The 12,873-nt window shown below is 37.5% G+C and overlaps 1 protein-coding gene across 4 annotated transcripts in view; it reads left to right on the forward strand.

Moving 5' to 3' along the window:
* Nucleotides 1–12,873, forward strand: part of LOC140725535 (mitofusin-1-like) — a 107,944-nt gene that overhangs the window by 65,752 nt on the left and 29,319 nt on the right. For all 4 annotated transcript variants that reach the window (XM_073041122.1, XM_073041121.1, XM_073041120.1 and 1 more), the window contains 4 exons: nt 1,151–1,277; nt 1,587–1,691; nt 1,779–1,881; nt 12,498–12,727. In XM_073041122.1, coding sequence (XP_072897223.1) covers nt 1,151–1,277; nt 1,587–1,691; nt 1,779–1,881; nt 12,498–12,727 — 565 coding nt within the window. The remainder of the gene's footprint in view (nt 1–1,150; nt 1,278–1,586; nt 1,692–1,778; nt 1,882–12,497; nt 12,728–12,873) is intronic.

Below are 12,873 nucleotides of genomic sequence, written 5' to 3' on the forward strand. Positions count from 1 at the left end.
TGCTGCTTTCCATTTGGTATATTTTTAAAAATTTATCATCCTTCACTACCTCAACGTGACTGTTCCAATGTTTATCTCATCAGTGTCCCTACTTCCATACCACATGCTAGTTCTAATTCAGAGCTATATTGACTCCCAATCTGGCAATGTGATGATTTTAACATTTTTTGTTCCCCCTTAAAGTCATTCCATGACATTACCCCTTATCTTGGCAACCATTTCCTTCTAATTTGAGATATTTGCATCCTGTAAACTGCTGCTTCATTAACAATTGTCTTTGGTTTTAAGAATTGCAATTCCCTCTATCTTTTTCTCTCCCGTCCAATATGCTGCTTAAGTCTCATAATTTTGATTGCGATTCTAGTCATCTTTCATTTGAGACTCAATATCAAATTTTTACCTTTGAAAAGCTCTAATGTAGTGGGTTGGGATGCTTAAGTACACTAAAGTTTTCTTTAGTGTAAGTTGTACTTTATGACATGGCCTACTGCATCAGGAATGTGTAAAGGAAGGCATCTCGGAAGAGGTAGCCTTATTGATAATGGCTCATGATGAAAGCTTTATCTCAAAATTAGTACACCAGTATTATTGTTCAGCACGAAGTATTGCATACCATTGTGTAGTGAAGGATCAATCTGTTATTAAAAGTGACAGCAATGCTGGTTAATCATAATTTTGTAAGATTGCATAGTTGGAAGATTATGCAAAAATGAGAGAGAACAGTTATTGTGACAGTAATTTAAAACAGTCTGTATGAACTGAATAAGTGTATTTTCCAAAAATATGATCATAGTTGACAGCTAAACACAGGGAAAAGAATTGGTAGCGTAGCTGTTAGCGCAACACTACTACAACTTTTGTGTCAGAGTTCGGAGTTCAATCCCAACATCCTCTGTAAGGAGTCTGCATGTCCTCCCCATGGAATGTGTGGTTTTCTCTGGGTTCTCCAGTTTCCTCCCACAGTCCAAAGACGTGTGTACCTGTTAGTCCTATAGGTTAATTGGTCATTGTAAATTGTCCCATGATTAGGTTAGGATTAAATCAATGGTTATTGTGGGTTGCTGGTCATTGCAGTTCCAAGGTCCTGGGGGGGAGGGGTCTATTCCGCACTGTACTTCTAAGTAAATAAACAAACCATTTCTGCTGTCAGAGTGTATTCATTGGAGGAACGAGAAGATCATTTGGATCAACTGGAGTTTGTGCGTAAACAATTGACTTCACTGTCAGAGGATTGTAAGAGAAAAATAAAACTGGTGACAGAAGAAGTAGAAGCTAAGGTGAGAATCTGTAAACCTCTTCTTCCCCCCACCTCCCCAATAGTTCGGCATTAAGCATTCCTGATAATGTTGCTGAGCTCTTTTGACTTACCCCCCCCCATATTCGCTTTTGACTCTGAGTTCACTGAGAAAATGTTATTGTATAACATCTAAAGAGAGTGCATTAAAATGTGTTGGGATATTAACATTTAGTATTCCTCATCATAAGACATTTGTGGTCTTGGGAATTCCAATAAAATTTCTTGTTTAAATTATTTTTGACAATATTCTCAGTACTGTTCAACTTTTTTAACAACATTGTTTTTTCAGGTTTCAGCTGCAATGGCAGATGAAATCTGCCGCCTTTCTGTATTGGTTGATGAATTTCATGGAGACTTTCATTCTTCTCCTTCAGTCTTAAAGTTTTATAAAAACGTAAGCAAAAATTTGATAATCTAGTATCTTATAAAATAATGCTTATGTTAGTTATTCATTGTACTAAATTATGCGATTAATTTACAGGATCTTTATAAGCATATTGAAGATGGATTAGGGAAGAACTTGGCAGATCGTTGTTCCAGTGCAGTGCATGCATCTTTACAGACAGCACAACTTCAAATGATAGGTTTGTTCATCAAGGGATGTCAAAGTTAAGTTTTTCAAGTCCATGATAGTTAATTCAGGGAATGAATGCAACCCCTCTAAATCAACTTAAAAATCAACCAAAAAAGAATTTACAAATGACATACATCAGTCATTTGTAAGTAGTTCATACTTTGTGTTTTGGTGGTCAGGTCCAACCTGCAGAGATGAAATACTAATCATTTTATCAGATTCTGATTTTAAAATCTTCATACTTTGGAGTTAGAAAATCCAGATTAATAAAGCCCAGAGAAATTATATCCAAGTTCCAAACCACCTGCTCTTGCCTTCAGTGAAAGCACAAAATCCTTCAATTCCTAAGGAAATAAAACATTGTAGTAATAACTTTTCAGCAACAGAGGGAGCACTGCTATTGTGCTACTTTCATAAGTAATGTACCTCAGTTATGATCAGTGGTAAACAAATGCTAATATCAGTTTGTTATTCCAAAAGCAATCCCAAAGAATCTTTGGATTATGATCTTGCAATTAACAGACAATGATCAATCAATATCCAGCAAGGTTGACAAAAGCTAAATACTGCAGATTCAAAACAGAAAGCAACAACAAATATTCAGCAGTTCAAGAAACATCTACAGAGAGAAAGCCAGTTAAATTCTCAAATTTAATGACCTTCAGTTAGAACGGTGAATGGTCATTAACCCAAAATATTAACCTGTCTCTTGACACATGCTGCTTGATTGGGCACCCTGGTAGCATAGCAGTTAGTGCAATGCTATTACAGCAAAGTTCAGATTTCATTCGTGGCATCCTCTGTAAGGAGTCGCAGTACATCGTTCCTGTGGAATGCATGGGTTTCTCCGGGTCTTCCAGTTTCCTCTCACAGACATACTGGGTAGGTTAATTGGTCACTGTAAATTGTTACTTGATGAAATAAGGGTTGTCAGTGCTTGCTGGTTGGTGTGGCTAAAAGGGCCTATTCCATGCTGTATCTCCAAATAAGTAAAAAAATCTATTAAATTTTCTTCTTATTAGTAGTAGTGTTATCTTCTGATACTGATGTAAAGAGAGGCTATTCTGCCCATCAGATCCATGTAGACCTAGGGGAGCAATCCCATTAGTCCCATTTCCTTCCTTTGTTTCCTCTGCAGTTTATTCTCCCAAGCATGCCCCTCAATCCCTTTGCAATTCTCTGACGTTAACCTACACTAAAAGGTAATTAACGGTAGCTGGTTAATCTACCAGTTCATCTTTTCAGTGGGGAGCCCCTGGGGGGAAAACCAACAATGTTTTAGTGGCAAAATCCTTACAGGGTTGATGTGCAGATGTCTTTTTGGGGTTCAAGTCCATTTTTCCCTGGAAATTTGCTAGCCTGGTTCAGGAGGGTTTAAACTAATTTGCAAGGGGGGGGGTGGGACCCGGAGCAGTAGAGTAGTGGAAGAAGTGCATGGAGTAAAGCCAGATCTAACATATAGAGAGGCTTTGAGGAAAGAGAAGCAGAATAAAGGGTGTAAAGGTAGAAGGGCTAAAGTGCGTGTACTTCAATGCAAGAAGCATCAGGAACGAAGGTGATGAACTGAGTGCTTAGATACATAGATGGAATTATGATGTAGTGGCCATTACAGGGACTTGGCTGGCACCAGGGCAGGAATGGATTCTCAATATTCTTGGATTTCAGTGCTTTAAAAGGGATAGAGAGGGGGAAAACGGGGAGGAGGAGTGGCATTACTGGTCAGGGATACGATTACAGCTACAGAAAGGGCGGGTAATGTAGCAGGATCCTCTTTTGATTCAGTATGTGTGAAAGTCAGGAACAGGAAGGGAGCAGTTACTCTTATTGGGAGTATTCTATAGGCCCCCTGGTAACAGCAGAGATACCATGGAGCAGATTGGGAGACAGATTTTGGAAAGGTGCAAAAATAACAGGGTTGTTATCATGGGTGACTTTAACTTCCCTAATATTAATTGGCACCTGATTAGTTCCAATGGTTTAGACGGGGCAGAGTTTGTTAGGTGTGTCCAGGATGGATTCCTGTAACAGTATGTTGACAGGCTGACTAGGGGGAATGCCATATTAGATCTAGTATTAGGTAACGAACCGGGTCAGGTCACAGATCTCTCAGCGGGTGAGCATCTGGGGGACAGTGACCACCAGACTCCCTGGCCTTTAGCATTAACATGGAAAAGGATAGAATCAGAGAGGACAAGAAGATTTTTAATTGGTGAAGGGCAAATTATGAGGCTATAAGGCTAGAAATTGCGGGTGTGAATTGGGATGGTGTTTTTGCAGGGAAATGTACTATGGACATGTGGTCGATGTTTAGGGATCTCTTGCAGGATGTTAGGAATAAATTTGTCCAGGTGAGGAAGATTAAGAATGGTAGGGTGACAAGTGAGGTGGAAAATCTAGTCAGGTGGAAGAAGGCAGCATACATGAGGTTTAGGAAGTAAGGATCAGATGGGTCTATTGAGGAATGTAGAGTAGCAAGAAAGGAGCTTAAGGGCTGAGAAGAGCAAGAAGGGGGCATGAGAAGGCCTTGGCGAGTAGGGTAAAGGAAAACCCCAAGGCATTCTTCAATTATGTGAAGAACAAAAGGATGACAGGAGTGAAGGTAGGACCGATTAGAGATAAAGGTGGGAAGATGTGACTGGAGGCTGTGGAAGTGAGTGAGGTCCTCAATGAGGTCCTCCAAGGCAGAGTACAAAATAAATGGCAGAATACTTGGTAGTGTGGAGGAGCAGAGGGATCTGGGGGTACATGTCCACAGATCCCTGAAAGTTGCCTCACAGGTAGATAGGGTAGTTAAGAAACCTAATGGGGTGTTAGGTTTCATAAGTTTAGGGATAGAGTTTAAGAGTCGCGAGGTAATGATGCAGCTCTATAAAACTCTGGTTAGGACACACTTGGAGTACTGTGTCCTGCTCTGGTCACCTCACTATAGGAAGGATGTGAAAGCTTTGGAAAGGGTACAGAGAAGATTTACCAGGATGCTGCCTGGTTTAGAGAGTATGCATTATGATCAGAGATTAAGGGAGCTAGGGCTTTACTCTTTGGAGAGAAGGAGGATGAGAGGAGACATGATAGAGGTATACAAGATATTAAGAGGAATAGATGGAGTGGACAGCCAGCGCCTCTTCCCCAGGGCACCACTGCTCAATACAGGAGGACATGGCTTTAAGGTAAGGGGTTGTGAAGTTCAAGGGGGATATTAGAGGAAGGTTCTTCACTCAGAGAGTGGTTGGTGCATGGAATGCACTGCCTGAGGTCAGTGGTGGAGGCAGATACATTAGTGAAATTTAAGAGACTACTAGACTGGTATATGGAGGAATTTAAGATGGGGGTTAAATAGGAGGCAGGGTTTAAGGGTCAGCACAACATTGTGGACTGAAGGGCCTGTACAGTGCTGTACTATATGTTCTATGTAACTGTGCAAGTAAGGTAGGGTGGTAAAGAAGGCATGTGGCATGCTTGTCTTTATTGGTTGGAGTACTGAGAAGTGCAAAGCTCAAAGTAAATTTAATCTCAAAGTATATATGCATGTTACCTTGTATGTTTCGGCTGGTGGCGTAGTGGCATCAGCGCTGGACTTCGGGTCGAGAGGTCCCGAATTCAAATCCGGCCAGCTCCCTTGCACGCTCTCCATCCATGCCTGGGTTGAATGTCGAGCTAGCAACTTGACCTTGTGAAAAATAACCTGGAGAGGGATGGGCTCCTCCAGGTTTCAGATGCCCAACGATGAGCAATCACTAAAAAGATCGGTGCAAGAAGCTTGTTATGACAGTGCCCCGACAACTCCACCAGGAGTTAAGGGCGCGCACACACACACACACACACACGCGCACACCTTATACTACTTTGAGATTCATTTTCATGCAGACGTTTACAGGAAGAAGAAAAATAAAATAGAAATTTTTATGGAAAAAAACTATATATAGCCCCTCTCCCCACTTTCTTATTCTGTCTTCTTCCCCCTTCCTTAGTCCTGATGAAAAGACTCGGCCTGAAACATTGTCCACTTATTCCCCTCCATAGATGCTGCCTGACCTCCTGCCCAGAAATGTAATTTGAATACTGTAACAATAGTTTAACTTAATAATTTACATTACCTCTGTTAATTTAATTCAGAGCCTTTCACTTTTTCATTAGATGCATATACTAAAGTAATCCTTGGCTCACTTTCCTAGTCAATATATCAATGATTAACTTTCCAATATTAAGTTGCTACTAATTTTCACACTCACATTGAGTAACATCTTGGATTTAAGATTTAGTTCATGGAGACCTGGGTAAAGAGTTTCATTTCGTTTGCTCTGTATTCTACTCATAACTTGCATGTCCAGGAATGTAGAAACGAGGGACATCACTATGACTGTGTTAAACATTGTAAAAATGTATTTAAGTTTCTAATTGTATTTCAATGGCACCTAAATTTTAATCAGAGGAAGAAGGTAATGAAAGAGTTTGAGGTTGAATTTAGCAAATAGAAGTATTTTTTTATAAAATTGTTTTTATTGAATTTTCAAATAGGTTACAGAAGGAAAAAAATTGTTTTAAAAAAAATTATCAACCCTTCCCCCACTCCCCTTAACCCCTCCCCCCTAACATATCCCTATAGAAAGAGAAAAAAAAGAGAGAAGAAAAAAGAAAGAAAGAATGAATGCCTGGATATCGGAAGATCCCCACATGCTCCATGGCATTCATAATAGCTTCAGTATATATATTTATTTATTTCCCCAGATAACCAATAATTTTATCTTCGGAGCACCTATATATTTAATCCTGTCTTTTGTAAATAAGGGTGCCAAATTTTCAGAAATATTTCATATTTATCTCTTAAATTATAAGTAATTTTTTCAAGTGGAATGCAGCTAAGAAAAGCATTGTGCTGCCTTTATGGCAGTTACTTAGTTTATAATATTTTCGCTTAGTAATTCATTTGTTAGTTAAAGTTAGAAGTGTTTTAACTACCGGGTATATTTGTTTTCTGTACTACATCCCGGGATGCTATGACGTCACACCCGGTTTCGCCGCGTCTTGTGGGATATATACGGGAAGGTGGGGGCATTACGCGAGCGCATCAGACCCGATTAGACCCGAGCGCATCAGACCCGATTAGACCCGATCGCGTTACGCGAGCACGTCAGACCCGAGCGAAAACGCTGCTTTTAAGTTAAAGGCGATCAATAACTTTTCCTGGTAGGCTGCAGTATATATATTTTTACCAGTCGCTAGGAGATATTGGAATGTTGTTCGTGCTGTTCAGTAAAAAAGTATATGCAACGTAATTTGTGTTACCGATACGTATGTATATTTTAAAGTAGCGGTGCGGCCTAAAATCCAGTGCGGCCTTTACAATTAAAAAATTGATTTTATTTCTAAAATTAGAGCCAGCGGCTTTTAATCAGGTGCGCTCTGTAGTCCAGAATCTACGGTAATCCCTTTTTGAAACCAATTGTATAAAAGTTGGTTATCCATTGTAAAAGGAATCCTTTGAATTAAAAGTCTCTTTGCTAATAAAGATTTCTTTATTTCATCATCAACATTTATCTTATCCCATAAATCAATCAAATGTTTTAATATAGGAGATTCTTTCTTTTCCCGTATCCATTTAGATTCCCACTTATATATAAAATCTTCTGGTATATTTTCTCCTATTTTATCTAATTCTATTCTAATCCATGCCGGTTTATCTTCATCAAAAAAAGATGCAATAAATCTAAGTTGATTTGCTTTATAATAATTCTTAAAGTTTGGAAGTTGTAACCCTCCTAGGTCAAATTTCCATGTCAATTTTTCCAATGATATTCTTGACATCTTACCTTTCCAAAGGAATTTCCTCACACATTTATTTAACTCTTGAAAAAACTTCTGCGGTAATTGTATTGGTACTGTTTGGAATAAATATTGTAATCTAGGGAATATATTCATTTTTACAGCACTTACTCTGCCTACTAATGTTATTGGTAACGTCATCCATTTATCAAGACCTTCTTGAATTTTTTTCAATAATGGTAAATTTAATTTATATAATTTCTTCATATCATTATCAACTCTTATACCATTTATCGGCCATCTAAATCGAGTTATTAGTCGACATTGACTATAATCTCCTTTAGTAAGGGGTAGAATTTCACTTTTATCCCAATTTATTTTGTAGCCTGATATTTTCCCATATTCTTCCAATCTAGAAGATAATTTACGCAGCGAATACGTTTGTTAAATAAAGCAAAACATTGTCAGCAAATAAATTAATCTTATATTCTTCCTGGTTAACTCTGAAACCCATAATATCTGGGTCCGTTCTAATTAATTCAGCTAATGGTTCTATCGCCAACACAAATAAAGCAGGTGATAATGAACAACCTTGTCTAGTTGACCTTGTTAACTGAAATGGTGTTGAAATTTGACCATTTGTCACTACTTTAGCTTTGGGATTAGTATTTAAGGTTTTAGTCCATTTTATAAAAGATACTGCTAATCCATATTTTTCCAATACCTTAAATAAAAACTCCCATTCCAATCTATCAAATGCTTTTTCTGCATCTAAGGCAACCACCACACTCATTTCCTCCCTCTTTTGTGCCAAATGAATTATGCTAAGTAACCGAGTTACATTATCTGCCAATTGTCTATTTTTGATAAATCCTTTTTGACCCATATGTATTAATTTTGGTAAGTATTTAAATAATCTATTAGATAAAATTCTTGCTATTATTTTATAGTCAGTATTCAACAAAGAAATAGGTCTATATGATGATGGTTTTAAAAGATCTGTATCTTTTTTTGGCAATACTATTAAAATAGCTGTCGAAAAAGATTCTGGAAGTTTATGCGTTTTTTCCGCTTGGTATATTAACTCCATAAAAGGAGGAATTAGTAAATCTTTAAACTTTTTATAAAATTCGGGCAGAAAACCATCTTCTCCTGGGGATTTATTACTCTGAAGTGATCCTAGAGCTTCTTCGACCTCTTTTAATGTGAAAGGCATATCTAATCCCTCCTGTTCTTCCGAATTCAATTTTGGAAGAGTTATTTGTGATAAAAACCTTTCTATCTCGACGTTACCATTTTGTGATTCTGATTGATACAGTTCAGAATAAAAATTCTTAAAAGTTTCATTAATTTCTAAAGGTTTATAAGTAATTTTATTTACACTTGTTCTAATTGCATTTATCGTTTTGGAAATCTGGTCTGTTTTTAACTGCCAAGCAAGAATCTTGTGTGATCTTTCACCTAGTTCGTAATATCTCTGTTTAGTTCTCATAATTGCTTTTTCTGTTTGATATGTCTGAAGTGTATTATATTGTAACTTCTTGTTAACAAGTTGTCTTCGTTTTTCTTCTGTCATATATCTTTGAGATTCTTTTTCTAATTTTGTAATCTTTTTCCAATTGATCTATTCCTACCATATATTCCTTCTTAATTTTAGAAGTATAACAATATCTGTCCTCTCAAATATGCCTTCATTGCTTCCCATACTATAAATTTATCATGAACTTAATGTAAATTTGTATCTAAAAAAAACTGAATCTGCTTTTTCATGAAATCACAAAAATCTTGATGTTTTAATAATATTGAATTAAATCTCCATCTGTAAATTGATTCCTCTTTATCAATCATTGTCATTGTCAAGGGGGAATGATCTGACAATATTCTTGCTTTATATTCCATATTTTTCACTCTGTCTTGAATATTCGTTGATAATAGGAAAAAATCTATCCTTGAATAAGTTTTATGTCTATTTGAATAAAATGAGTAATCTCTTTTGGATTAATTCTTCTCCATATATCAATCAAATTTAAATCTTTCATCAATGATAGTTAATTTTGCTACTTTTGATTTTGTAACAACCTTTGTTGATCTATCTAAAACTGGGTCTAGACAAAAATTAAAGTCTCCACCTATTAATATTTTGTCATGTGCGTCAGCCAAATTCAAAAAGGCCTCTTGTATAAATTTTACATCATTTTCATTTGGTGCATAAATATTCATAAGAGTCCATAGTTCTGAAAAAAATTTGACAATGTATAATTACATATCTCCCTGCAGAATCAATTAATACATTTTGTATTTTAATTGGTAAAGTTTTATTAACCAAAATTGCAACTCCCCTCGCCTTTGAATTAAATGAAGCTGCAATAACATTCCCGACCCAATCTCTCTTTAATTTCTGATGTTCTATCTCTGTTAAGTGTGTTTCTTGTAAAAAAAAAGCTATATCTATTTTCATTTTCTTAATGTATGTTAAAATTCTTTTTCTTTTCACTGGTCCATTAAGCCCAATAACATTAAAACTTTAAAAATTCAGTAAATTAGTCATTATTTTTAGCAGGGTTACAACAATCTATAGTTATACCTAACCTTTCAACTTTCGTAGTACCTTGGGGAATCTTTTTTAAAATTCTTCATGTTGCTATGTGTCTCTCTCCCCCCCCCGATTGTCCAGGCAAAGAAAGAAAGATAAAAGAAAAATAGATTATAAAGAAAAAAATAACAAAATACCCCCCTACTAATGTTGTGAATAAAAAAAAACACAGCAAATAGAAGTATTATAGAATGGATGAGGTAAGATATTTAATACAATAAATGGATATAAAAAACAGAGGAAGATACAGATATAAAGACTATCTTTACACAGAAACTGTTCTGGTGCTTAAAGCAAATACTTAATGATTCAAGTAATCTCTGACTTGTCCAAGAACTTGGGGAGAATTAATCTATGTAGATTGATGCCCTAAACGTGATCTAAAAATAAAAGAGCAGAATTCAAACCAGGTTTAATATCACTGTCATATGTTGTGAAACTTCTTGTTTTGTGGCTGCAGTACACAAGAAAAATTGCTAAACGTTACAATAGGAAATTTTAAAATTAAGTAGTGCAAAAAGAGAACAAAATAGTGAGATGGTGTTAACAGGTTCATGGACTGTTCAGAAATTTATTTGCAAAGGGGAAGAAGTTGTTTCTAAAACATTGAATATGTGTCTTTAGCCTCTTGTATCTCTTCCCTAATGGTAGTAATGAGAAGAGGGCATATCCGGAATGGTGAGAGTCATTAATGATGGATGCCATCTTCTGAAGGCATTGCCTTCTAAAGATGTCCTCAATTGTGGGAAGTCTAGTGCCCATGGATTCCTACGGTTGACATAGCCAGAATGGTAGTGGGGATAAGCTCCTGCTACCTATAAAGTGCTCCAAATGGCGTGTGTCTCTAACAGCCTCTGACAACCAAGTCCAACCCATGGCCTTCACATATGGCTTAGCTACTAGGCCCAGCAGAACTGTTTCTACTGATAAGAGAAGGGGCAAAGGCGACCACTGGTGCCTCAAAACCAGTTGCTTCGGACAGCTGGGGCTTGTCACGGCAGTCCGCCTAGGAGAAGGGAAACTCTGATTTTAAACCTCCGCCGCCTTGCAGCCATATCATAAACCCCAAGGAAGACATCCGGAGCCGGGGTCCCTAAGGCAGTTTGATGCTGTTTCCAACTTCACTCCGGCAACCTCTGCGACGACACTGGTGCCAAGTTGTATCGGCACTTGCCCTTCCTTTGGACTACATGAGTGACATGGAGAGGGGGAACCTGCTGCATAGACAACAACTGGTTCTTCAAATCTTCCCGCCCAGGCTTGCTCTCTGGAGAGGACACAGTCCACCAGAGGTGCAAACCCATGACCCCTGGGGTCGACAGCTACCTACCCTATAGTGCTCAGGATGGAGCTACCCGAGTTCATAACCCTTTGCAATTATTTTCTGATGCAATAAATTATCACCTCCATACTAGACGGTGATGCAACAAGTCCAGGTACATCTGTAGAAATTTGCTAAAAAATTTTTGTGACATACTAAACCTCTTCAAAGTTCTAATGAAATATAGCTGCTGCTGTGCCTTCTTCATAATTACATCAATATGTTGGGCTCAGGATAGATTCTCAGAAATGTTGATACCCAGGAACTTGAAGCTGCTCACTCTTTCCACTGCTGACCCCTCAATGAGGACTGGTGTGTGTTCTCCCAACTTCCTCTTCCTGAAGTCCACAATCAGTTCCTTGATCTTAGTGACATTGAGTACGAGGTGGTTGTTGTTGTGATACCGCTCATCCTGCTGATCTTTCTTACCCCTGTTTAGCTCCTCATAGTCTGTAAATGCTGCTGACATGTATTTAATTCCATCTCTAACTTCACAAGCAGTTCCGTTTTTGTTCTTAAGATAGCCTTCTATAGGTCGCACCTGGACTTATAGAGTTCGGGATCATGTCTTAAACACCACCAATCTACCCCTCAGAAGTCTGTGAATCTCATAGTTCATCCACAGCTTCTGATTTGGTATGTCCAGTATGTTCTCAAAGGCTTACACTCAGTCACACAGGTATTGATGATATGTGATGAGACAAGAAGATAGACCAGAATTTTCTTGATACTTTTGTTCAGAATTACCAAAGGAAATGCTTAGTTTTCAGAAAACACAGCACCATGCAAACATGCTTGATTTTAAATGATGTGCAAGTAATTAAGTGTTCAGAGCTATTGAAAGGTAGTAATGTAATGAATGGCTGTCCCAATAATGCTAGTTTTACTTTTCCTATTAAGTTAGTGCTGAACTAAGGAACAAAATATTGATCAGAATCTATATATTTTCCAGGGAATTTCAAGCCTTTGCTTCCATTAAATGTTCAGAACCAAGTCAATGAGCTGCTACCATATCACAAGTTTGATCTCAGTTATGATCTGAATTGCAACAAGATATGTGCGGATTTCCAGGAAAACATTGAATTCCAGTTTTCTCTTGGCTGGACTTCACTGGTCAGTCGTTTTCTGGGACCTAAGAATGCTCGTAGAGCCCTTCTGGGACTTGTTGACCCAACTCCTCAGGTACACTATAACTAAAAATATGGCAATTTTTATGTTTTCAATAGTTGATGGAAAAAGTATTTTTTATAATTGATGTGAAAATATTAAATCCAATAACCTAATTGTGCATTTTGAAATTCAAAGTTAGTATGCTTTGAGGCTGTAAC

This window comes from Hemitrygon akajei, chromosome 3 (assembly GCF_048418815.1).
Source record: "Hemitrygon akajei chromosome 3, sHemAka1.3, whole genome shotgun sequence".
Classification (NCBI taxonomy): domain Eukaryota; kingdom Metazoa; phylum Chordata; class Chondrichthyes; order Myliobatiformes; family Dasyatidae; genus Hemitrygon; species Hemitrygon akajei.